The 27,804-nt window shown below is 41.3% G+C and overlaps 1 protein-coding gene across 10 annotated transcripts in view; it reads right to left on the bottom strand.

The window, feature by feature from the left end:
* The window catches only part of TNNT3 (troponin T3, fast skeletal type), a 42,800-nt gene that overhangs the window by 6,418 nt on the left and 8,578 nt on the right, over positions 1-27,804 (bottom strand). For 2 of the 10 annotated variants that reach the window (XM_077931397.1, XM_077931395.1), the window contains exons 2-15: positions 24,869-24,900; positions 23,125-23,138; positions 20,388-20,405; positions 18,200-18,217; positions 17,440-17,457; positions 11,630-11,641; positions 11,235-11,246; positions 5,861-5,885; positions 4,194-4,239; positions 3,819-3,935; positions 3,036-3,113; positions 2,562-2,675; positions 1,907-2,016; positions 623-713 (exon numbers count right to left, since the gene is read on the bottom strand). In XM_077931397.1, the coding sequence (XP_077787523.1) occupies positions 623-713; positions 1,907-2,016; positions 2,562-2,675; positions 3,036-3,113; positions 3,819-3,935; positions 4,194-4,239; positions 5,861-5,885; positions 11,235-11,246; positions 11,630-11,641; positions 17,440-17,457; positions 18,200-18,217; positions 20,388-20,405; positions 23,125-23,138; positions 24,869-24,888 (693 nt within the window). In that variant the 5' untranslated portion in view covers positions 24,889-24,900. The remainder of the gene's footprint in view (positions 1-622; positions 714-1,906; positions 2,017-2,561; positions 2,676-3,035; positions 3,114-3,818; positions 3,936-4,193; positions 4,240-5,860; positions 5,886-11,234; positions 11,247-11,629; positions 11,642-17,439; positions 17,458-18,199; positions 18,218-20,387; positions 20,406-23,124; positions 23,139-24,868; positions 24,901-27,804) is intronic. The other 8 variants (XM_077931399.1, XM_077931401.1, XM_077931398.1 and 5 more) reach the window with 8 other exon arrangements.

Below are 27,804 nucleotides of genomic sequence, written 5' to 3' on the forward strand. Positions count from 1 at the left end.
ATATTTCCATGTTCCCATCCAATGCGATCATTCACACACACACGGGTTTGTTTTTTCAAAATAAAAAATACGGCAGGTGTCATGTAGGGTTAGGAAGACAAAAGAAGACATGTTGCTGGTTTCTCTGTCTACATGAGTACAAGTGAGGGAGGTGACATGATCCATGGGTGAAAGAAGCAGCTGACATCAGAACAGAGTTCAGCATTAGAATACCCCTTGATATTTCAATCCAGTGCTAAAAAGTGCTGACAGACCTATAGAGATAATAGGGTACCTCTCTTGGTTTCTGTGATGGGAAATAAAACCATGAAATTAGTCATTCTACTCTTCAAGGCACTTTATGATGGAGACAGGTAAATTCATGGATCGGGCTAAAAACGCTTTTCATGCTCTCCTTCCAGGCAAATCATAAAGGCATAAGTTCTCTTCTCCTGCTAGAAAACCAAAACCCACTCTGGGCGAACAGTTTCAGAGTCAAATGAAATGTAAATCCCATTGATAAGCCTTCAGAGTGGTATTTTAAGGTCCACACACTACGCTTCTCCCAGGAGAATTGCAACCCTTTTCCACTTAGGCATTGGACGTAAGCAGAATGATAACCAAGATCTCATTTTCTACTCACATCATATTTCTGTCTCTTGATCTTCTCTAAATACTCATACTTCTCCGTTTCCAGCTGATATAACCAGTCCCACATCTCCTTGGCTTTTTCCCTGTGAATTGAGGAGGAGGAGAAGAAGAAGAAGAAGAAAGGAGATAACAGTTGAAGTTCCCATAGCACATCTTCCGTAGATATGAAATATGAAATACTTTATTGTCACTTGTACAACTTGTATACAGTGAGATTACACAGATCCCAAAGAACTAGTAGCCATAAGGCAAAGTTTTATGCAGCACGCTAGCTGGTGCTGTTGGGAGTTGTAGTCCAAAACATCTAGAGGGCACCAGGTTGGCAAAGGTAAAGGGCCATCCTGTTTATACAAATATGGCACTTTTGAGATTTTATTAACCTGTAGTAGTTCACATAAACTAAAAGAACAAAACTAGGACAACAATGATATGCTTGAGCAATACTACAAGCATGGGTTATTAAAGGGTGTTTATATCAATAAGAATATAATAGGGCGTGGGTGGTCTAAACTACTGAGCCTCTTCAGCTTGGCGATCAGAAGGTCGGTGGTTTGAATCCGTGTGACAGGGTGAGCTCCTGTTGCTCTGTCCCAGCTCCTGCCAACCTAGCAGTTCGAAGCACACCAGTGCAAGTAGATAAATATGTACCACTGTGGCGGGAAGGTAAATGGCATTTCCATGTGCTCTGGCTTCCGTCACGGTGTTCTGTTGTGCCAAAAGTGGTTTAGTCATACTGGCCACATAACCCGGAAAGCTGTCTGTGGACAAACGCCAGCTCCCTTGGCCTGAAGTGAGATGAGAGCTGCACCCCATAGTTGCCTTTGACTGGACTTAACCATCTGGGGTCTTTTACCTGCCTTTACCTTACCACCAACCCTGGTTGCCCCCTTGCTTTTCTGGGTTGTGCAGCTGTGGCTTCTGGGTTCTGATGGCAGGGCTCTCCCCGCCCCCACCATGAGAGATCTTGCAATAATCCAGAAGCTTAAAAGGCCCTCCCTGGTAGGTGTATGAACATTATTAGCATTCAGGAGGAATTTAAAAGCATTCCTTTTCCTTTTGACAACCTTGCAATTATGGACTGTGCAGGCATGTGACTGTTTCTAGATGTTTGTAATATATTTCAATATTTATTTTATATTAACTGGATTTAATTGAATTGTTTTAGTCCTTGGTTGTTTGCTGAGCTCCTTTGCAAGGAAGGACAGGATAAAAACTGAATGAATGAATGAATGATAAATACACTTGACTCCTTCCATTTCGTACAACTCCATTTTACCTCAGCTTGTCCTCACTAAGATGGTCAATGTTTAGAGGTTTGCGCCTCTCTGCCAGGACCTTCTTCTTCAACTCTCTTGCAGTTTGTTTCTTTCCTCTCTTTTGATCAGCCTGTGGGGGGAAAAAACCCAAACACTTTCAGTATATCACAGGGTGCATGTAGGTAGGAATTCCTGTGTCCTTATTGCCCAGTTCTGCCTCCAGCTCTGTCCTTTGCTCGTGACTAACTCCTGGATTGATTCTTGATCCTGCCTCCTGGTTTGACCTCCAGTTCTGGTTTGCTCTTTGGTCTTGACTATTGGCTGCAGGCCCAGTATCAGCCCCTGGCACTGTGGGGCAAGTGCTGGGGCCCATGCCAAGGCCTTAGGACCCAGTGGGGCTGATGTCAAGCAAAACTAAGTTGCTGGCATTTGTACAGGAGAAAACCAAAGCCCAAGTGTCTCTGCGCAGATCCTGAAGCTGCCTTGGCTTCCCTTGAAAGCAGAAGAGCTTTTCAGAGCTCTTGCCAATGTGTGGTTAGAGAATTCCTAGCAACTGATGAGACCCACCCATGAGATACAGGGAACACTTAACCAGAGGGTTTTTCAGATGAGCGTCGTTACGCTTGTGTGCCATTTGCCACATTTTCATTCCCTCAAGTCAGGCAGTGGATGTACCTTCGCCAAATAGCTGCTGTATGTGGCACCCATGGAGGACAGAGCCTTCTTCTTCTTCATGTCATCCTCAGCCCTTCTCTTGGCATCTTCCTCCTCTCTTCTTGCCTTCTCCTCCTACGAAGGGACAAGAGGAAAACAGCCAGCATCAGACTTGGGGATCATAAGTGCAGAACAAGGAGTTTGGGGAATGGCCATGGTAGATTGTGGGATGGAACCAAAAGGAGACCAGGAGCAGTAGACTGCAGAATGGAGCAAAAAGTATTAGAATAACTCTGCCAGAAGAAGTCGCTTGATTGCTCTGTCTCTCTATGCCCTTTAAAAATGTGGGGTTTGAGGGGGAGGGGGTTATTGGGTTGTTATTTTGATTATGTGTTTTGTGATTTTATATCTTGATTTTATTCTGTCAACCACCTTGAGACCTCCGGGTATAGGATTCAATAAGCAACAACAACAATAACAACAACAACAACTCACAGCAAGCCTGGCCTGACGCTCCTTTTCCTTTTCAGCCCGGATTCTTTGCTGTTCAGCCCTTTCCGCTCTACGTTTCTCCTGTTCATTTCATGCAAAAAAAGAGGAAGAAATTAGATGTTTCATTGTGACTCTTTATGTGCTGTTGGCTGGAACAACATTTGACAGAAGAAACTTCCCTCAGAGTGAAACAGTCCAAACTGGTTCAACAGTGATCCCATACAGATAGCCAAAATATCCCTAGAGGAGGTCCCTACACCTAGGGTGTAGGTAAATTGTTGTATGTCTTCTAAAACACTTGTATTTAAGCCGATCAAAGGATAAAGCAGTACCTCTGCTGCAGACGACAGTAGAGACTACAACGCCCATTTGGATTGTGGATTTTATGTCATGTGGTTTTTTTTCAGATGAGAAAATAGCATAAGGATCAAATTCCCCCTCACTCAAAATAACAATAATGTTATTAGAAGCTCATTCGGATGGTATCCCTTCCACCTAAACAAAAAGGTGCAATTATACTTAGATAAAAAAGTGTTAGCTCTTAAAAATTCACTCCTTTGTGTTACAGAGTAGGGATGGTTCATTGGGTTGTACTCAAGGCTAGCCTCACTGAAATCAATAGACTTAAATAAGTAATGTTAATTGATTTCAATGGTTCTACTCTCAGTTGGATGTAACCATTAAGTATTGTGTCTCTATTAAAACTAAATTGTGGGACTCTTGAGCAGCAGTACACTGTCCTCTTGGAGAAGAAATGATTGTGGAGACCACACCAGTGAGTCTTACAATTCTTTCTTTAAGGGCTAGGATTTCCTCTTCTTCCTTCTTCCGAGCTTCAAAGTGGCTATCAATCAAGGCTTGAAGCTCAATCAAGTCTTTGTTCTGCCTCTTCTTTTGGATGTCCTGGAGTAAGAAAAAGAAGATGGAATGATGGCTATGATGCAAACAGTGACAATGGAATGATTTGGATTATTTGGGTTTTCCCACTCAAAGAATCCTTCCACATCCCCACTAATTAAAACCCCAAACACTCAATTACCTCTCAGGATTAGGAATATGTTTTTAGGATTGAGGTGAAGGTCCTGTTTTTAACCCTCTTGACTAAAATATAATGAAAATTTACAGGAGTCAATAGTGTTGAAAGGAGCCAACAATACTTACATCAAAGTCTACTTTCTCCCCCTCTGGGATCTTAGGAGCAGTCAGCCTTTGGAGAAAGAGAAAGTAAGGCATATAAACATCAAAGGTAAACATTCTAAGGAGAGGTATGCTATTCGAAAGAACTATTCAGAAGAAAATGTAACTGAAATTAAGGTTGTATGAACACTAATTGGGAAAGCTTAAGTACAATGACAACTTAGAGCTGAGGTGTCAAACTAAAAAATGTTGATGGACCAATTTCACCTCCTAACAAATGTCCAACGGCAGCACTCTCTCAAATATTTCTGGGCTACAAAATGTCAGTTCCACCTGATTTCAACACCAAGTGATCTACTGCATTTCAATTACAAGTTACCGGTAAGTTGAAAATATTGTTCCTTCAGATCTGATAAAATATCTATCCTTTAAAGATTGCAGCATAAATACAATAATCATGACATATTTGGACTTTTTTGGTCTACTAAGAGTGCTGGCACCATAGAGATGTGCATGGATCAGTTTGGATGAAGTATGACAGAGATGCTGCAGGCTGGATTAGAGATCCCAAAAAGGCTAGATTAAGCCCTTAATCATTATGTTGGACACTCCTGCTTTACAGAACAGTTGATTTACTGTGTCAATCTTTGTATGCAACAGAGAAATACTAGTTATTCTATATGTAAACACATGCTACTATAAACCAGCTAGTATCTAAGCCAGGTTAGGGAACCTGTGGCCCTCCTGATACTGCTGAACCACAACTCCCATCATCCCTGGGTGGCGATGATGGAAGTTCAACAGCATCTGAAGGGCCACTGGTTCACAGCCACCACTCTTAAGAAATCACCGACTTCCTCTCTGTCAAAGGTCATCTGCTTTAATGCATGCCACTCATTCCCTAGCCCCAATACTCACATCCTTAATATGCATTGATGGCATTGCCACTACTGTACATAACACCACAATCCCTTTCTAACTCCCACTGCTCCATGCCCCCTTTTTATCCCTTGCCCTGCGTTGTCCTCCTTACCTTCTTCTAGGCTTCAATACACCTGGAATATCCTTCCTTCTCTGTCCTTCCACCCTTCTCCCTCTCCTCCTTTCAATCCCTTCTCAAAGTTTGTCTTTACCATAAATGTTTCCTGGACCAGTGCACTCTACTTTGCACTGTACATGACTAGTTAATCCCCAAGTACCCCATCAGCGCCACCATCACAGTTTCTTTATCTAACTCTGGCTTTGTTCCTCTTCTTTCTTCATTCCATGCCACTCCAAACATGAACTGTGGCACTATACCCTGTTGAGGGCATAGCACACAGTTGGTAACAGAAGAGTGGCTTTGGACATTCTAAATCAGGGTAGAGAACCTATGGTCCTCCAGATGTTGCTGACTTCCGGCCGTGCCGTGCCAGCTGGAGCTGATGAGAGCTGAGTCCAACAACAGCTGAGGGGCCACAAGGTCCCCATGTTCTAAATAAGTGCAACCAGTTGGATGCACATTTCTGCATTCAGTTGGCAGAACATCCCTGCCATATTCCAAGAAGATCTTCACATTTCGTCACAAGGGAAAGAGAAGTTCAGCCAGCTAAATATGAAAGTCACTACACATCTAGTTGAATCCACCTTCAAGTTTTAACATGATTATTTAAAACAAGCGGTATTTTCAATATCTGGAAGTGCACACTTACGGTGGTACAACTCTGGGCTTCTTCTCTAAATAGAGCAATCCAGGAAGAAAAGAGAAAGCAAGGAAAGGAAAGATGGAGAAAGACAATATTAGAACAACAATATATCCTAGTCTGGTCTGCTAAAGCAAAAGAATCAAAAGGGATGTCCATTCTCATGGAATCATCCCAAGGGCACTTGAATCACATCTTTGACACTTCATAGAGACACACTCCTTGGCAGACCAGTTTTACTTGGAAGTAAAACAGCATAGAAAAACGAAACAAGAGCTTGCATGAAAGCTCCAACATAGCATCAGGAAGTCAGCAACTTCCTTCTCCACATTGAGTGCTGATTCTCGAAACTTGAATGTCGTTTATGACCACATGCTATGTATGAATTCAAAGAATTCTGTCATACAATGCTCTTTCTGTGCCACCTTTGTCACTTTTGCAGTGAGATTTCAGCAATAAAAAGCTCAGAGCCTATTTGGTCAGTGTATCATGAACGCAGACTTATTTGAGGAACTCCAAACATTCAGATTCTGAATTTACAAGGCAAATAATATGAAGAATCAAGTTTAAAATGTCACCCCCTCAGCTGAAGCAGGGCTATTTGTTTTTACAGCAATAATGTTTAGGTAAAATAAACTGTGAAGCAAGACTCTTCTTTTCCCCACCTTCCAACTCACAGCAAGGTTTTAAAGTATCAGCCTTAAATGGAGATATTGTAAATTTTTGCTTTGGAAAGTGATAAGGCTGGAAAAGAATTGCCTGGGATTTTTCTAAGCCAGTAAAGGTAAAAACATTGGGTATTGCTGATTATTTCAGCACTAGAACTATCCAAATCTTCTTCTTCTTAACCCATCCTTTAGCTCCTGCCAACCTAGCAGTTCGAAAGCACGACAAAGCGCAAGTAGATAAATAGGTACTGCCACAGCGGGAAGGTAAACAGCGTTTCTGTGCCCTGCTCTGGTTCACCAGAAGCGGCTTAGTCATGCTGGCCACATGACCCAAAAGCTGTACGCCGGCTCCCTCAGCCAGTAAAGCGAGATGAGCGCCACAACCCCAGAGTCGTCCGCAACTGGACCTAACGGTCAGGGGTCCCTTTACCTTTACTGCTACATAAAATGTGAATAGGAGGATGTTCTCAGTGAAGTTGATATATGAGAAGTGTAATTTTTTTAGAGGCCTTTATATTTCTCATGTGGTAAGCAGTGAGCTTTTTGATCTGAAATAGCTTTTTTTTTAAACCTAGGGAATAGATTACAAATCACACCAAACAATATTTCATGGATGTTATTCAGAGACCCACTAAGTTCTGTTTGCCTCAACTCCCTTACATCAGGAGTGGGGAACTTGTGACCTTCCAGATCTTGCTAGACCATTACTCCCATCATTCCTGACCACTACCCAGGCTGACTGCAACTAATAGGAATTGGGATCCAAAAGCATCTGGAGGGTCAATGGTTCCTCATTCCTTCCTTGTGCCATATATATTCCTATTTCACCATATCTGAACAGATTACAAGAATGTCATCACATATTTATATTTTTATTGTTCATCTGTTCCTCACAACTGGCTTTGAAATACATGTGCCATTGGCCAATACCCCACGTGATATCCAACTAAGCCAAACTCAGAGAAGATCTACTGAAATCAATGGACTTTAGTTTCTGAAGTCCATTCTTCCCTGAGTATACCTAAAGTGGAATATCACCCCATAGGTCTGAGCATCTGTTGATTATACAGGAATAATTCCATGAACATGTAGTTTTAAAAAGGTTAGTTTTCTGATCCTGGAATAAAAAGTAACATTTCTGTACTTTCAGGATAAGGGTAAAACAAAAAACAAAAAGTCTATTCTACTTTCTTTCTTTTTAATTAACAGAAAACACGTGACAAAACAAGATGTAGTGTGTGCACAGAGACTAGTCTCCAGGTTACTGTTGTATCTTCAAGATAGCATTTCTTCTTCTTCTTTAAGGAACTGGATAAAACAAACAAGCCCAATCATCATGGCAAAACCCTTTCTTCAATTGCCCCTCACTTTATCTGAGGTTCGGATTGTTCTGGTTCTTACAAACAAGAGATACAAGGTATAAATCCCTAAAATGATCCTGCCAAAGGAAAAAGAGTCCTTCAGTGCTTTGCTTGAAAATAAAGAGAAAGAAAGCTGGAAAGTAAGCATGAGATTTTAAAAGGGGAGAGGGAATTGAAGTAATCTCATGTAAAAAACAGTTTACACTCTCCCTTCAGAATCTGAAATCTAGAAAGGATCAAAACACATCAGTAAGGAATGTTGTTGTTCTGTCCCAAGGTCCTTTTTGGTCTCTACTCTAAAACCTCAAATCACTATAAGAAGACCCCATTAATGGCCTGAATGGGGGCCAAACTGTGGGGGATTTCATCCCAAAGTAAATCCCTTCAGAAGAGGAATTTTTTCTAAGGACCACAGCAGGAGAGGAAAGGATTAAATTCCCCTCCTCATCTACTGCAATCCTGATAATTGTCCGTCTGCCACCAGATGCTATTGATTTATTTAATATATTTTTTTAGAAACCTGCACAGTATATGCAAAGGGACCCCTCTAAAGACATGTCTTGCAGTTGTTTGGACTTAAATCAATGCTATTTTACTTCTGTTGGGAATGACAACAGATTGGGGGAAGAGGAGGGGTTGCTGACGGCTTAAGACTTTTATCTCTTAGCAGTACGGAGGCATGAAAGGTTGTACATTTGCAACTGTGATGATTTGGCCCAGTTCCTGGTTTTACAGTGGGTGAGGATTAGAAGCAGAAAGGCGGGGGAAAGGTGTTAGAAAAGACAGTGTGCGATCTCCAAATGTCACCAAAATACCATCACAATATTCTCCTTCGGCTCCAGCTGCAGATGAAAGGCAAAGGAAAGAAAGGAACTGGGTCAACATGCTCCAATTTTCCTCCTCCTATTTTTCACAACAACCTTATTTGTCTCTCCTCTTTCTACTTTCCAGTTTCTAAAAACCATTTGTTCTTCCTGTGCAGTTGAAACAAAGAAGAGCAATACATTGTGTCCTATGACTGAAATAGGCGATGGGACTGTCAAAAAATGTCAATTTCTGAGGGCCAGGTCATACATACAAGACATATTTTTCTCCACCCAATCAGTCCTGTTGGCTTCATGGGTGGACAAATGCCATGTTTACTGTGTAGACTGTAAGGTCCTTGTAGCGGGGAACAGCTTGTTTTTATGATGATGATGATGATGATGATGATGATATCTCCATCATACAGCAAAAACGATATAATGAAGGTGTCAGGCACACCTCTGTGGGAAGGGAGTTCCACAGCTTAGGGACCACCACAGAGAATGTCTTCTCCCAGGCTGCTGCAACCTCCCAAAATCTGGAGGGTTGTGGAATGACCAAGAAAGCCCTTCCTTCCAATCTTAACGTCCAAGAGGGTCTGTAGGGCAGGAGACAGTCTTTCAGGTATGCAACCCAGTCAGATGGGTGGCATATAAATTATTATTATTATTATTATTATTATTATTATTATTATTATTATTATCAACATCATCATCATCCTTAGATTTTGTTGAGTATATAACTTCCAGAAATGGATGTGAGTGGCAATCATACAAAGTAACAAGAGGTCTGTGGCTGGCTCATTTGCTGTTTGGGGAAATTTTTAACTTTTACTGATTTTTGAAAATGTATTTCATAGTATTATTGTGTTTTTGGTGTTTTATGCGCTCCAATGTTTTCCTGTAAGGGTACTACAGCCTGTAAGATGGGGTAGAAATGCATTAAACAAGTAAACCATGTGCACAGTAGCTGAAAGAAAAAATATATACAGTTCATATTTACAGATCCTAATGTTTGAATTTGTCAACTTATATGCCAAAGATAGAGATCCTATATGCAAACTGTGCATTAAAGCTATGAAAGAGGCTGCAAATCAGTGCTCTTTTTTCTATTAAAAAAATGTTTAGGGGTACTCTCATTTTCCTACTCATATTGAAATACTGCCCCTCAATGAGGGCAAACTTAGATTCACAAAATGTTTAGCGGTATGTGTACCCCTGCGTACCCCCAGAAAAAAGCACTGCTGCAAATGATATCTTAAGTAAGGTGATCAAAAGCTGAACAAACAGAAGGGGGAGGCCAAGGCCACCCTCTGGCTGGGGCAGCATTCAGTCTATGACCAGCCCTGATGACTAATGTCATCCAAGAAATGAATGAGTTACAGATAGGTAGCCATGTTGGTCTGCCATAGTCAAAACAAAAAAAATTCCTTCCAGTAGCACCTTAAAGACCAACTAAGTTAGTTCTTGGTATGAGCTTTCGTGTGCATGCACACTTCTTCAGATACCAATGTATCTGAAGAAGTGTGCATGCACACGAAAGCTCATACCAAGAACTAACTTAGTTGGTCTTTAAGGTGCTACTGGAAGGAATTTTTGTTTTAACAAATGAATGAGTTAGTGGAAACTTCAACAGCCACTAGTAAACCCTCTTGCCTTTCTTCATGATCCTTCTGGCCTTCTAAAACTTCACCATCCCATAATGCATTAATATTAACCCTCTGAAAGTAAGGATGCCTTTCAGAATCATAATATCCTCTAGTATTAAGGCACAGCAGGTGAAAATCTCTTTCAAAAAACTAGAGTGGCACTCTTCAGTTTGAACATCTAAAGCCCCTTTTCATATTGTAAAGATTTACTAATGGAAACTTTCCATTTTGTATTCAATTCCATGTACATCCCACCTTTCCTCAAAGGCTGTTCAAGGCAATCTAGGTTTTATATCTGCAACAAACCTGTGAGGTAGATTGAATTGAAAGTGCATGTGCATATCTGGAAACTTCTGTGAAAATCTGCAAAGAAAACTCCTATGCAAGGAGTTTGCCCATCCTTCCTCACAACATGAAACCTAAGGTTGCAATCCTATGCACACTTTCCCTAGGAGTAAGGGCCACTGAAAACAGTATGATGAAGTAGACTTCCAGGCAATACTGTGTTTATTAAACATTCACACTGATCTGTTTGCAGGGAGATTAGACAATGCTGGCTATTTAACCATCGTTCCCATAGAATTTGTTGCCAGGCCAATGAGATGACCTTACGTCAAAGGAAGTGTCATCCCACACTTCTCAATGCATTTTCCTTTCCCTTTGCTTATAACCATAAATCTGATCTTTTGGAGAAGCGTGTTCATTGCGCAAGACCTTCCAATCAACTACAGTTTTGCAGCCTGAATTTGATTGAATCCCACTGAAAAATAGCAACCGTCTGACAGCGCCCTTACTTCCAAGTAAACATGCATCGGATTTCGCTGCAAAGCTTCAAACGCTATTCTGCACCGCCCTAGAGGAGAAAAGGAAGACAAACAGTTCCTTAAGTGGAAAGCACATACCTTCTTGGACTTCTGCCGGAGGCGTCAAGGTGGAAGCAAGCAGTGATGGGAAGGAGAGAATAAAGGAAGAAAGAACACGCATGTAAGCACTCTTGAGCTTCATCAGGTGATCAAGGAATGGGTAAAAGGGAATAGAAGAATACTGGTTAAATATAAACATCTAGTGCAGAAGAGGCACTGAGGGAAGCTGTAGGAATGTGGGGAGGGAGGGAAAAACTAGGTTATTGCTGGTATAAGTGTGGAGCATTCCACAAACAACCCACTAGTCTGTAAGTGACAGTTTGTTAATATTTTTTATCTTGTTTCTTCTCTTCCAACATCCCATTCAAAGACATTATGTACATTCTGTGAACATATCAGAATCAACATATGAATGTGGAAGTCGTGTCGCATACCTGGCTCATGAACTTCATCAGGGGAGAAGTGTCATGGAACAAGATGTAACGGACAGCGAGAGAACGGAAACAAGAGGAACATGTTATTACAAGGTCTTTGGGCGCTTCTATGAGCTTCAAGAGGGGTGGGGGAGGGGGAGGGGAGTAGAGGGAAAGAAAATTAATAACATTGAAAAAATCACATGAAAGCAGCCCAGTGGGGAATCAATGAAGGTGAATGGCAAATACCAGATAAAAAGGCACATAGAAAAATGCCACATGTTTTGTCATTCACTTGTCAGCATAGCCCCCGGGCCAAGAGGAATTCGCCATTATGCTTTACAAAAATGGTTTCTTGGCTGATCCAGAAGAAATTCAAGTATCATCCTGTTCATCTGGAGTGCAGCAGTTCTAAAGAGTTTGCATGGGATCATCTCCACAAAACCAGAAATGAGCACATTTATTTCTGTTTCTGGGTAGATAGTCTCATCAGCCCATTTTAGAACCACATGTATGGTCCGAAATTTGCATCTGCATGCTTTGTTCATGGCAATTTGCACCATGGTAAGCTTTCATATTTTGAATAGTAAGAAAAAGCTGCAGTCAATTTCAGGGTAGCTATGATCTTCATTGTAACATTTTAGTACCTAGGCGTGCAAGAATATGAGTAAGCAAGGAAGTTCCATGGTTATCTGGCAAAGGTTCGATTTAAATCTATTCTTGTTACAAGAATAAATTTGATCTGTCATGTGGTTAGGTTCTTTGGCTTCCATTCCACTTGCAAAGATGGAAACCAACTCTGATTCCATCTGTGTCTCTGGGGAGAACGAAGCCATACATGCAGAATTCCAAAACCAAAAAATGGATCTTTGCGACCATGCCCTTTTACAAAAAATATTCACTCATGAATACAGCAGCTTATCCATAGTAGCTTTTGTCTACACAAAGCCATTACTGTTTAATAAACTGAAGCCATTTAAAAGGAACCCTAGTCTCTAGCTCTCCTCACACATTACAATGAAAACGTGTTGAGGGAGGAGCACTTTCAGCATGACTTGTGAAATGGCCAATAGGTTGGATCCAGACTTAGATTAAATCCGTGGGACTTAAGTTAGTTGTGTGTTGTATTGAAGGGAAGACAGTGGGTGGGATCCTGCTCCCCCCTCTACCTGTGCTCATCATAATGCGTGAAGAGGACTCAGATCTTCCCTGATTCTGCCTAGTTCCCCCACTAGCTGCCCATTTAAGAAAACCCTATGTCTTTTCTACCTTTTCTATTTCAAGCACCTGCAAATGTTTTCTTTCTCCCAGATACTTACACGTGAAGGATGGGAAAATGCATTATTTTCAAATCAAGAAGGTTGCAGGAAAAGAAATTAAAATCAAGCAAGTGTTAAGAGTTATTGAAACTGTTATCTCCTGTTTCCTTGCTCCACCTTTGAATTCCTGTACACATCACCCTTTCAGATAATCAGTGGAATTCAGAAGTCATGTCACATACCTGGTTCATGGACTTCGTGAGGTGGGGCGTGCCATTAGAGAAAAAGGAAGACAAGACAAGTAATAAGTACAGGGTGACTGCAACCTTTGACTCTTGCAAGTCAAGGTTGAAATAAGTGATTGATTAAAGGGGATTAAAGGGGAACACAAATTAATGACCTGTTTAAAATAAAAAAGGAGACAAACATGAATGGGAAAAGAAGGAAAAGAGGTGGAGAGACAGGGAAATTAACATGGGGTCTCTTGTATAATATTAAACAGTGCAGTCCTATACATGCTTACTCAGAAGTAAGTCCCATTGAGTTCAATTGAGCTTACTCCCAGGTAGGTAGGTATAGGATTGCAGCCTAAGTTGATTTACAAATGTGAATAGAAACCCTTGGAATCTATTTGTACTTTTCTTAAATACATAGGGATGATAGCCAGCTACTCATACTCAGAACAGACCGAATGAAATCAATGCACTTAAGCCATTGTTTTTAATGGGCCTGCTCTGAACATGGCTTAGTTGGATATCACCCTATGGTGATTTGCACATGTGGAATATGAAATATGCACATATTGTCTGCATACATGGAATTCAGGATCACTTCACATGTGGCTTTTCTGAGCATGGATCGTATTTCTCCATTTCAGAAAAGTAGCATAGGAAGCAGCACTTCCTAAAAGCTATATATCCTTCCGATATGGACAATGGCTGTTGTGTCTGTGTGCATGTGTGAATCTAACCATAGTACACCTGCTATTGTTAGGTGTAAAAACAACACAACTATTTAATATTTATAAAAATGCCTATACTATACTAGCCATTGTACAGTTATAAAAACAAGCAGATCCCTGCTTGCAGGCTCACAATTTAATAAACATGACATGGTTTTCCAATTATTAAAAACAACAACCCAAATGCACTATTCATAACGCACAAGGATTCATGTCTGTTGTGAACTTCACCTGTGGAAGAGCAATTATTTTATTTTATTTTGCCAAGTGCTTCAGAAAACCGAAGCCCTTAAGCATCAGATAAACTATACCAGTTTTTTTAAGGATGTCAGCGATGAATTACTTGTGTCATCTGGACTGGACTTTACATAAGCTCTCACCTTTCTTTTAGAGAGGCAAGCATGTGCAAGTGCTGGGCAAAGTTGCAGGAGAAGAGGACAAGATAGCCTGTCCCTTTGGTACTTTGAAGGGGCTTCAACAGCTCCTGTGATGATTCTCTCAGCCCCCCTCCCCCCCAAATGACCTCAGACCTGCTTCTAGTTGTCTATGAAGGGTTCCACCAAAGTCCATCAGCTACTGGTGGACAGTGTGAGCAAATGTATAACCTACAGCTTATCCAGGGAATGAAAAGAAAGTAGACTAAAAAGGGCATTTTAATTTCCCCAGTCTTTTGGAACATGTGTAGGGAAAGGCAAAAGTCAGTCCTATAAAAATATGAAGGAAGGCTAGCAATTAGGGGGATGCTTGGATCATAGAGATGGGTACACTAACCAAATACTATATAAAGGTATTTCCCTGGGAATGTCTAAAGTGTTGTGCAGCTAGTAATCCTGTGCTTCACCGTGTTCTTAGCAGAGTCTCAGTTGGCTTATATCCACAAGAGCACTGCAGTCAATGGATAAACCCTGGATCAGCCTTTCTCAACCTGTGGGTCCCCAGATGTTGTTGAACTGCAACTCCCATCACCTCTAGGTAGCAAGGCCAGAGCTCAGGGATGATGGGAGTTGTAGGCCAACAATATCTGGGGACCCACAGGTTGAGAACCACTGCCCTTGATCATGGGTAGGCGAACTAAGGCCCAGGGGCCGGATCCGGCCCAATCACCTTCTAATCGCCCGCGAACAGCCCAGGAATCAACGTGTTTTTACATGAGTAGAATGTGTCCTTTTATTTAAAATGCATCTCTGGGTTATCTGTGGAGTATAGGAATTTGTTCATTCCCCCCACCCCAAAAATATAGTCCAGCCCCCCACAAGGTCTTAGGGACAGTGGACCAGCCCCCTGCTGAAAAAGTTTGCTGACCCCTGCTCTAGATCATATATGCTGAGTGTCTGTCCTGTATGACAAGGTTTCACTGTTCTAATGCACAATAAATATCACCATTTGTTAATGAAAATGAGATAGAGGGAAAGAGAGATTGTCTCCAGGGAAACCAACATAGATATTAAGGTAATGTGTTGCTCTCCTGTTCTCTTCCATCACTTTCAACTTCTTGCACACACTGATATGAGATGGAAAGAGAAGAATTCAGAAGTCAAGTCACATACCTGGTTCATGAACTTCACCAGGTGGGAAGTATCATGGAACAAGATTAAGGCAATAGAAAACAAGAATATTAGAAAAAGGACAACACGATTACAAGAGGCTTAAAGTAATTCAAGACAGTGTTGATAAGTCAGCTCACTATAGGAAAGCAAATTAATGCAGTTAAGACAGGGATGGTGGAATGCACATAGACAAATGCAGCTCATGCAAATGCGGAAGAGGAAATGTAAAGAGTTCAGACTGCAGATGAATTGTAAGCCAAGAATTGCTTTGTTTATGAAGCTGTTCCTTTCCTTCTGGGGCACATCTACATACTTCAGGAACAAACTCACAGAGACCATCCAGCCCCACAACCAAAGTGTGCCTCAGCCTGTGCTGTTCTCTCTCACCACACACTTTGTCCTTGCAGATGGCAGGGAGGACTGCAGTGGCATCAATATGGCAAGCAAATTAGGCACAACTGGATTTCCAGTCGGCTCCTTTGTATCCCCAACAAGGAAAGCTACCTGCCTATTCTAGAAACACTACCTATGGTTTGGCTTGCATGCTGCAGCTCCCAGCCAGAAACAGAGCAGATGTCATGTGCATATTTCCCCCTTGAGCCTCTCCAGCAGATAGTAGACGCACTGGTTTCATTCACTAATAGCAAGTACTAGGAGGCGATACGGTTTCTCAGTTTTATTGCTAATCACATTGTTAGCACCACATGTGGTTAAGCCCTGAATATGCTTACAGGGCCAGAACAGCACAAGGTTTAGGATGCTTCTGACCCTTTCAGCCATTTAAACAGGGCAGGAAGAAGAAGGCCATGAAGAACCGGTGCTCAAAAACCTGTTGTGGAACTATGTAAGGCAAGCTAGTGCCAGTGCTGCTGCTGTCAACAGGCAGGCACATGTTGGGAATATGCATTCACATCTTGCCATGCTTGTCTATTGTATGAATTCTTCAGCATGGGACTGCAGCACAGACTTCTGGGTAATGGGTGGATCAGCCTGAAGCCAATGCAATGCATTGTCAATTCAGGAAGAAGCAGGAGCGCGGAAACAAATTTACTCTCTATATTCCACTAAATCCTGAATCGAATCATGGCTGCAGACATCAAGTCTCAAGAGGGCATTAAAAGCAGATAACCATTCCTTACTTTTCTTTAAAGAGCCAAACTAAAGCTTTGGAGCTGAATTAAAGGCGTATATGTACTCAAGCAGACAGAAAGTATCTTACACAAGTATAGGATGATATTAAGCAACACAGCAGGGCAAATTCAACAGCAAGTTCTGTAGATTAGGGTAGAACGTTTGTCAATTTCACCACATTTCCACCCTCATATCTGCACAGAAGTGTGGTAAAGTCTTCCTTCATTGAAGGAAGGAAGCTACGCCAGGCAAGTAATCTCATGCCAGGGTAATTTGGTCATCTGTATGAGTTCATATTTATGAGTTCAATGTTTGGGCTGCACTTTGCTGAAGGCTCATGTGGGCTTTCATCAAGCAGCTAATCCTAAATCTTGCCGTATTATACTAATAAATAATACCAACTTTTAAGAGTTGATTTTGACTACATATTTTCACCCCATGAGCACATATGGAAGCTGTTGTGCCAGAAAGAAAAGCGGATGTGGATTTTGAATTCCAATGCAATGTTTTCCCAATTGTATTCTTCTGCCTTAATTTCTCTGTGAGGGTAGGAGAGAAGCCATTATATTGGAATTAGCAGCAACACACACCAAAGGATATAGTTGCTTGCTCCAAGGCAGGGCTGTGGAATGGAAGTCTGAGCCACCTACATAATATCCCATTCATTCCAACTTTCCAGTCTCTTATGCCATAGGTAATTCAGCTGAAGTCAATAGAAAATCAAGCACCATGCGCAGATGGCTTAGGGTGTTTCGGTGGCTGTACATTTTTTGAAGGGTCTATTTAGATATAGTCAGTGCCTACAGTCAGTGCCCTTTTGCATTCAATTAGCAAGGACAGTACTGTAATCACACCTTCCCTTCCACAGCCTTAAGAAATGGAGTGCTCCAACTTCCATTTAAATGGTCAGAACCGAGATGCCTCAACACATACCTTCTTCCTGAGCTTCTTCTGGAGGAAGAATAGAAAAAAGAGAAGGAAACAGCAAAAGCAAGAAAAAAGAGTTAAACAATAAAAATGAAATCTGCCCGCCCAAACTGTGTGAAGAACATGAGGTTGTAGGGGTTAAGTTAGAAATAACAATATTGCAAGTCAAGCAGGGGGAAATTAATCACATACACATTGAATGGACACATTGAGCAGTGATTTGAAATGTTACTTGGATAGTAAGTATATGGGCAGTTTTTGGCTTTCTTTGTTTTTAAAGCATGCATACAGATCAGAGTTAGGTTGAATCCTAAAATCCCATATTTTGTTAGACAGAGGTTATTTATATAATATGTCACATTTCAAATCCTGCAATTTGTGGAGAAAATGAACCAAAAATGACTATATTTCTCCAAAGAGGGATGCTATGGCAGAGTCTTATTCTGAAAAAAAAAAATAGAAGTTTGAAAAAAATGCAACCAATTCTGTTATTTACCTTGAACAACAAACAAATAACACTTCTTTTAGTGTATAGGGGATTCAAAACTGAGTTGTCATGAAGACTGCAACATCAACTCAGTTTCATCAACTCCCCCACCCACCCACATTGATGCCATGGAATCAAGCCTTTGGAGTTAATATTCTCTTTTATCTTGTTCTTTTTCTTCTGCCACCCTAGGATTCCTTTGTGCAGACAAACCACTCTTCTGAAAAGGAAGAGAGAGAAATCCAGGGGGCAACACCACACACATACGCACACACATACCTTCTTCTTGTGCTTCCTCTGATAGGAGACATCATGGGAACAAGAGGCAAAGACAAACAAGATAATAGCATTAAGATAGTGGCCCAAACCCTTTTAAAACTATTTTTGTGAACTACTGCTGGAGAAATAAGTGGTTAGAAAAAAGAGAATGTACAAAACAGGAAGCAAACAGAAGAAGACAGTTACAGATCAAACAAAGATGGTCAATTCAGAAACCAGAAAAACATAATTCAGGAGAGAGGGGAGCATGCAGTTTAAAGAGAAGAGAAACGCCAAGCGTAGCAATCACACACTGAAATCAATGTGGGGTTTCCCCCCGTCCAACAGAAAGGAAGGAACATAGGAAAAGAAGAAGGAGGGAGGGAGGGAGGAAGGAAGGAAGGAAGGAAGGAAGGAAGGAAGGAAGGAAGGAAGGGAAAAGGAAATTCATTTTTCCCAGAAGAAGCTGCCTGTATTAGGTTAGCACCCTTGACTATTTCTTTGTTAGGTTTGACAAGTGGCTGAAGATGGAGTTTGAAAAGGATCTTCCCTCACAATAACCCTAAGCAAAGCACTGTTTTTTTCTTTGCTTTTCAGTTAGTGTACTGGCTTAAAAGCTGTTGTTTCAATAAGGAAATGAACTTCTCCTCAGCAGCATCATACTCAGGAGCTAAGAATAATACATTTAGAATTAAGCCTCCAATTGTGATGTTATGGAGTTTCTGTGTTGGATGCTCGTAGTCTTCCAGTCTTCCATAGTCTTTTTTTTTACTCCAACACTAGACATGTTAGTATATCCAGAGCCTCAAGGGCTACACTGCCCTGCATTTTTAACACCATGGCATTCCTGCTCCAATCCCAGCATTCTCTTCTGGTACAACTAAAAGTGTTAACAACTGAACCAGGCTATCCACAGTATCACATGCGTATAGGAAGGAAATGACTGTGGTACATGGGAGAGCAGGCTAGCCCAGAAGGTCTGACTAACACACACACCCCAACCCAATGGGGCAGGCCTCTGTTTCCTGGTGGGAGAAGAAATCCATATTGTAAAGGCATCTCTGCTGGCCCACGGTTTCCCTGATCTATACAACTGGTCCTTGGTATTACTAGATTCCTGCTTTATTCAATCACTCTACTCTTTTTATGTTTAAATATTAAGCAGTTTAGAAATGCTTTAAAATAAAACAAATCCTTTATATATCACTGAACAACAACCACAAAATCAATATTCTTCCAAGCTGGTTTTTATCTCTCCCTTTATAACCCGAGAGCAAAGTTTTATCATCAAATGCCAAGGGATTGTAAGGCTGGATGTAAACACATCAAAGAAGTGTTTCAGTTAAATGCATTGTAAACTTTGTGAGAAATCAGGTTGGCAAAAATGGAACAGCACCATCTGGTGTCACAGTGTTAAAAGGAATATGCAGCGCATATAAAGCGCTTTTTCTTTGACAATGTAGCTGAGTCCTAAATAGCCTGTTTCAAAATATTTGAGGGGTATCCTGATATGGAGTACAGCAAAACAAAGAAGACTCTTGCACTAGAAAAATGTATTAGCACTTCCACATCCAAGTACCTAATAGGCTATATAATGTGTGGTCTCACTCAACACTTTGATCCTGTAAGCTTGTCTGAAGACCCCGTCACTGCCAAGAGTCTGCAGTACAAACAATAAGTTCAGCACTGATGGAACTGTGTGAAAGGGAATCTTCTTCACTCCATCTTCAAAACGTGCCTGTATCAATATACACTACTGTAACTTGTCAAACCTGTAGTCAGCTAAAGATGATGTACATTTCCCAATTTTATATTATCAACCTGCACATTTAACTTATTGTGCTGATGACAGTTTGTTTGGGAACTTAAATATTATCATGGGAGTTTCTGCCACCACAAATTCAAATCTAATTATGAGGGCCAGAAAGGGAATTCAGCAAGATGCACAACTGAGCAATCATATAATTGCTTGGGTTAAAGGCTAGCTGTGTAATATGCATTTAATCGGGTGGCTGTCAAGATCTCCCCTTTGGCCTTGTGAAATGGCCTCCAGTTTTAATTCTAAAGTCACTGGGCTGGTTATTCACCTAGCATTTCAGATCATCTTTAGCAGACAATAACAAAGAGACGGGTGAATGACAGGCAGCTAAAGAGCTGAAGATCAAGGGATCATCCAGGAGAGAGAAGGCACATTCCAGGTTTTGGTTACCTTCTTCTTCGTATTCCTCTGCATTTGGATAAAAGAAAGAAAGAAAGAAAACGAGAAAAGCAACAGAATCAACAAAAAAGCATAGCAATTGCAATACATGGACCACAAGGACTGATACAAAAGATAAAAACTCCCTGAAAATAAAAACACCCTTTATTTATAAAAAGCCAAAACAAAACAAAACACCCAAACCTATTTCCATGGTTCTTCTCAGTCAAAAGTCTGGAGCTAATCAAGTACAAAAAATAATGAAATGGCCATTGTTTCCTTTCAAGAATAAGAGATTTCAACTGAGTTGGCATGAGTAAATTATATTGTTCTAATAGACGTAGCATGTCCCGATGTAAAAAATTGATTGAGATTCCATTGCACTTCTGCAAAGGAAGGGCATATTGCATAAATGAACTTTCAGCAGGAGTAACTCTTCTCTCCAAATGATTTCTATAGGATACTGTTGCGCAGTTCACACAAGCAGTCAAAGGTAGCTCGCTGCCTGCTCTGATGATCTCTTGTAGGTGGAATGGTAGTTTAAGAATCCACTAATTTAATACCAACAAGTAAACGCTGGAGAGGGTTGTATTTCAATCTGAGAGTGAATTACAGCCGTAATATTTTTTTTCCTGATTCTGTTTATATTGGTATTGGTCAATAAGCCTCAATAGATAGTAAAACAACAATGCAATTTCCTCCATTGAATGTTTCTTCTTCATTAATGTATAACTAGAGGCTGCTAAAATCAGTGAAAGGTTTTGAATCAAGATATTTAGTGTTACTGTTGCAACAATCTGGATTTATTTTACTGAACATATTTCATATCCAATGCACACTTCCAATATGGAATATACTATTCAGCAGCCCTGCTCATGTTTGGTAGTGGAATGAGTAAGCAATGCACAAAATGCTGCCTTTTGCTTTTGGAGCAATTCCACATGACACAGCCACAATGTGGAGGCTGCTTGCAAAATTACCTCCACCTTGGAAGTGCTCCATGCAGTGGCCAGTATTTCTTGCACTGGCTCACCTTGTAGATCAGCCCCTATGAAATATTCACAGTGGCATCTTTCAACAGTCTTGGGCACTAGAAACCTCATGGTGGGAGCCAGGCAATCTTGTACAGCAAGCTGGCACCATCCTGCTAAGTGGCTGCTGTGTCAACCCACTTTAAAGAGGTCTCCACCATATGACATGCTGCTGCTGTGAAAGTCATCCTCAGGGAAGATCAAACCAGCTTCTCAGTGCAATTTAGGAAAGAACTAGACATAATGGCAGCCCAGCCCATGTATGATAATACAGGTCATGCCAAGATCCTACGAAGTGGGGTGTGGGATAATTTAAAGTGCCACATGTATGGGAGGAAAAAATGATGACTCCTCTTCTCACTCCATGCCCCCAACAACTGCTTCTACTCAGCTAATTTTTCTCCTGGCAGGGTTGTTTCTGATCTTGGAGCATCACCAGGAGAGGTTGGGGAGATTGGAGAAGCCATTTTTCAGACAAAAACAAGGACAGGTCAAACACTCTCCTCTTGACCACAGATGATGTGCTTAAATTGTTCCCAGAAGATGCTGCCTCAAAAGGCTGAACTATTTATCTGCAGCTATGTGATATTCAGTTCCATTCCAGCTTTACACTTTTGTGAGACAGCTTCCTCTTAAATGGCATCAGCTTGAGGAAAGACTGTTAAAAAAGAGAGTCGTCTGTCTTCAGTCCAAATAGAAGATATGCTTCATAGACATGACCAAGCACCCTGCGCAGAAAATTTGCTTCCACATGCGACTGCAAGACAACAAAAGTCTGCACTGATAGTACGATGCACTGATAGTACGATTTCTGACAGGGAACATATGCTGAGAGCGTGAACAAATACAGAGAACAGCAATGAACTACAATGCACAAATTCATATATTTTGAAACAGCTAATATGTTTGGAAATGTAATCTTGCACAATGGAAATAGACACGGGATAGAAAGTTACATAGTACTTGTTCCCCAGTCTACAATGGTGTTATCTTAAAAAGGCAAAACTTTTCAAAATGCATAGGTTGGAGACAGTCTGCAAACACGGGTTGGTTTTTTTTGTTTTTTGTTTAATAAAAATAAAAAATTCATTCATTTTTAGGCCATCCTTGCTAATGACTTTCAAAATTCCACAAGGTAACAAGCAGCAATAAGATAATCTTGAAATGAGTAAGCTACAAAAAGAGACATATTTATGGGCTCCGTGATTGTCAAATCCGTCACCAACAGATGGCAGCAGCTGCATGACAAGAAAGCAAAAATAGGAGGTGGAGGAGAGAGGATAGATATGATTTGAGTGAACAGGAAATCCAACCATGTGAAACAGGCATTGACCATGTAAGCAAGGTCAACACTGGTCAGAATTTTATAAAATGAGATACCATGATCCTATGCTCATGGTCAGCCAGAACTCAGAATGGTTGTGTATGATGGATTACAGGTGGGAAAGGGGAGGAATTTGGTATGAAGAAATGAATGACTTAAGTTATGAGACCTTCACAGTATGAAACCATCACAAGAATAATAGAAACAGATATCCTCTTAGGATTCTGCCTTCTGAATATTTATATATATGCTGAGTACATTTTTAAAAAACTAAGATATGTGGTGTTTTTTTTTAAAAAAAACCACACACCTAATATGCATTGGAAAGGTATATAAAAAAATTAGACACTTTACAATGCTGATATACAATTAAGAAAAGCTTATAAATACTCACCCTCTACTTGCTCCCTGTTACAAAAAAAAAAAAAAAGACAGACAGAAAAGGAAACACAGAAGATAAGACCGTAATCAAATTAATGAACAGAGCAATCCTATGTTTGTTTACACTGAAGGGACGTCTCACTCTGTTCAATGGACTCACAGTCTGGTGAATGTGCACAGTATTGCAGACTAAATTATAGCTATCATGTGATGTACTTGCTGCTTGTAAGTATAATTCATAGATCCTGCCTTATTTGTGCTATCATCTTTCAGCTCCAAGTCATTGTCAGAATAAAAAAAATGGTAGAGCATCACTAGTCTGGCTGAAGGCTGGAGGTTTTATGCATGTGAGCACTGCATCCCTCTCTCTGTTTGTCAAGACACTCCATCATGACTTCAAGACTCCTTTGAAAACTAAATTTAGTAGTAAGCTTTCTCTATGAAGCATTCTAGCTTCAGCTCCACTAAACCATCACCTTATCAGCTTTCTGTGTTCTTACCAATGACAAATCTAAGTCTCCTGGGGATGTACTATAGAACCTTTTTTATTTCATCCTGCATGTTTGGAAGAAGAAGAAGAAGACGATTTTGGATTTGATATCCCACTTTATCACTACCCGAAGGAGTCTCAAAGCGGCTAACATTCTCCTTTCCCTTCCTCCCCCACAACAAACACTCTGCGAGGTGAGTGGGGCTGAGAGACTTCAAAGAAGTGTGACTGGCCCAAGGTCACCCAGCAGCTGCATGTGGAGGAGTGGGGACGCGAACCCGGTTCACCAGATTACGAGTCTACCGCTCTTAACCACTACAGCACACTGGATTAAATTAGTTAAAGTTGTCTGAGGCTGCACTGCTTTGTTTTATCAGTGACTGGTTTTATTAATTCATGCATACTAATGTCATTTAATGCTGCATGTTGCTATATTATATCAGGTTGGAAACTGCTCTGTGATCATGGTATGGCTTCACTTGCACATGACACAAACCAAACTATGGCTTAGCATGAATGGGGAAGCATACTGGCACACAAGGAAAACATTGTGGCTACTTTGCTCCTTCTCTGCTTGTACTGCTGCCACAAAAGCAACAAAGTCAAGATTTGGCTTAGCGTTATGTCCGAACCAAGGTATGTGGTTTGCTCTCCACAAACAAACAATGGTTGTTAATAAGAACAAACCTCAGTTACAAATCACAACCCCAGGCTTGGACATAATGCTAAACTAAACCATGGTTTCGCTCCTGATAGCATGGCAGCAGCAGGTGAGCAAAGCAGCAGCAATTTGCTCCCTGTGCACCAGCAAACTTCCTCATTCAAGCTAAACCATAGTTTGAATTAGTGTTGAGTGCAAACCAGGCTTGTGCAGTGCAGAACAACATGGATTTTTAAAATACATAATAAATACATAATATGTGCTCTGTTTTCTCAGTATTTCATCACTAACCTCCTCATTTTCTTCACCTTAATTCCAAACTATACAGTTAAGAAGTTACATTCTGCCCATGATCTGTGCAAGCAGCAAATAGCACTGGCTATTTAAGGTTGTGGATTTGGCCCTAGGTCATATGACTTCATAAATAAATAAATAAATAAATAAATAAATAAATAAATGCAGTAAAATTAGGTGTTGCTTCTCCTCATTGATTTCGGAACAGGTCATTGACTTCGTACCTGTTGTTTCACACTACCAGAAAACCTCCCTCCCCCCAAAAAAAATGCCCTTTAAAACCAATGGTAATATTGATACGCTTCTACTTACACTTCTTCGTTGTCAGACATGTTGGCAGGTTTCTAGATGAAAGAACAAGCAAAGAGCAGAATAAGTTTGTGACATATCACCCACGCACACCTGATCTTTCTATAGATGTAAAAAAAATCCCATGACACTTAAGATGTGGAGCAATGGCAATTAAATGAGTTGAAGAAGGGATTATTGTAGCTATACACTTCATAAACCCTACAGTACAATTAATCATCAAATGGGAGGCTAGCCTGTCACTTGTCTGAGCCGAACCTTATAAACTACAGTAATTCATACACTTAACTCCAAGTTGAAATAAGATGTCAAACGCTGTGGTATTCAAGCCCTCCAAATTGCACTCACGTTATTATGAGCACTAGATGGAATACCATCAGGTCCTCACTGTGTGATGTATATGTGAATGGGCAACTTCAGGCATGTCAACCTGATATCTGGTAGTGAGAAACATTCCCCTAGATCAGAGATGGAAAGTCGCTGGCCCATGGGCTGGATCTAGTCTGCAGTCTAGCCTATTACACCCCACCCCACCCACTGCCGCCACAGCTAATAGGCATAGAAAAAAAACTCCCACAGGGTCCATATCTCTTTCTCAGCAACCAGCATGGAAATACCACTGGGAGAGGAATGCCGCAATCCTGTCTGGACTACTGTAATGCACTGTTTGGGGGGGGGGCTGCTCCCAAAGATGGTGTGGAGACTTCAGCTAGTGCAGAATGCAACCGCTAGGCTAGTTAAGTGGGGCAGCCCAATGAGGCCAAGTGTCACTATTCCTGCAAGAACTGCACTGGTTGCCAGTGAGGTACCAGGCCAAATTCAGGGACTTAGTACTAGCATAAGTCTTAAATACCCCAAGGAGCACCTTCTTGGACCCTACAATTGGCAAGTAAGGCCTTTCTGTGGTACTACCACAGGGGTTGCCCAGTTGGCAGTGGCCGGTGATAGTGCTTTTTCAGTGGCAGTTTCCCATTTGTGGAATGCCTTCCCTAGTGAGCTATAGCCGTCTTCCACTTTGCTGATTTTCAGGGTAAATTTAAAAGCATTCCTGTTTACCCAGGCATGATGGCTGAAAGACAATGTTCCTGGCAGCCCGGAAATCACTGCTTGAGAAAATGTTTTCGCTGGGTTTTTTTTCCTAGAATGTTTTTAAACAGTTTTTAGATATATTTATCATTTGCTTTGCTATGTTTGCCACCCTGATCTACTCTGGGAGGAAGGGTGAGATATAAATTGAATGAATAAAATAAAACGCAGGCTCTTTGTGTGAGCGCATGCACACACACACACAAACACACACACACCATTTGCTGCGGTTACAGGGCTTCTATTCATTCCAAAGACAACTACGACGAGATCAGCTGCAGGCTCATTTGTTAAAGGGTGGATGGAAAAGTGCCAGAATTAACAAGGTTATTTGGGTAACGTTATCTGGCTAGCTCTTGTATTTACTACAGCCAGCTTTAATACCACTGGGTAAGCTCCGGAAAAACCTGGGATCATGAGGGATTTGGGTTCCTACTTTCCCAGCATAGCAAATGGTGCTCAAGGCGGCAGAGATGCTACCACTGTTTCGCCCCAGCAGCTAAGTGCCTGGTCAACCTGGCCTTGCGTTTGCTGCTTCCGCTGCACAATGTGGCAGGAGAAGCCTCAGAGGAGAACTGAAAGCACAGCAACAACTTTTTTGGTGATGGTTAGCAACGCCTTTGCAGAACTATTTTTAAAGGGTTAGAAAACCTCGGAGAGGTCAGGGACGATGAGCTCTGCAAGAGGGATTTCGTCCAACATCCAGCAAAATTCATGATGGACGGAGCTTTAATTAGAAAACAGAGGCTCCTCCCCAGGAAACCCAAGCCCCGACTTGAGTTCATTACTCAGCTGATATATGAGAGGAGTCTTGAAGGAGCAGGCAGATGGATGTGCGTCCTAAAGGAACATCTGTGGCTCACAAGGTTTCTATTTCAGAAGGGTCTAATAATCCTGGAGGCAAGAGTCCTGCCATATAAGGGGTCCTGCCCAGCTCCCAGTGACAACACTTAATGATACAACGTAAACACTCCAAAGGGTGTGCACTTAACACTGCCCCGAACCCCACCCGTTCCGCTGTGTCGTGAGGTTTTGAGCGTTCCAGTGATAAACCCCTAACAACAGGCAGAAAATATTTTGGTTTTGAGGATGGCGTGGTACCGGCTCTCCATAGCAAAGAGGAAAACACAGAAGAGTCACCAAAGTCCCCTTCCAATCTAACTGTTCCCAAAATAGTTTTGGTCAGTGCTATTTTTCTAGAAAAAGAGATGCCAGAACTCACCATGAACACCTCCTTCATTCTCTTAGAATGGCAATGGCGCCCACCTGAGAGGTGTCGGAATGGCTTTTGTCCAACACGCCTATTTTAACGTTTCTTCAGAGCTTAGAAATACAGTGGTACCTCGGGTTAAGTACTTAATTCGTTCCGGAGGTCCGTACTTAACCTGAAACTGTTCTTAACCTGAAGCACCACTTTAGCTAATGGGGCCTCCTGGTGCCGCTGCGACACCGGAGCACAATTTCTGTTCTCATCCTGAAGCAAAGTTCTTAACCTGAAGCACTATTTCTGGGTTGGCAGAGTCTGTAACCTGAAGCATATGTAACCTGAAGCGTATGTAACCTGAGGTACCACTGTAAAGATGCACAAGCACAGACAATTTTTTAAAAAACAATTTATTTGCTAATGCAATTCCAAGGAAGTGGGGGCCATTTTAGGTGCATCATGAATCTGTAGGGTGGTTGCTGCTAATGGTAAAAATTGGCCAAGAACTCCCCCCACCCTGCCCTGCCAATGGGACCTCAACTAACAAGTCATCCATTAGACCAACAACTGCAAAAATGTCTGTGAGCATGCTATTAAAAAATTATAGCAGCCTTCCTCATCATGGAGCCTTCTAGATGTTTTGGACTAC

Source organism: Podarcis muralis, chromosome 1 (assembly GCF_964188315.1).
Source record: "Podarcis muralis chromosome 1, rPodMur119.hap1.1, whole genome shotgun sequence".
In the NCBI taxonomy this organism is placed as follows: domain Eukaryota; kingdom Metazoa; phylum Chordata; class Lepidosauria; order Squamata; family Lacertidae; genus Podarcis; species Podarcis muralis.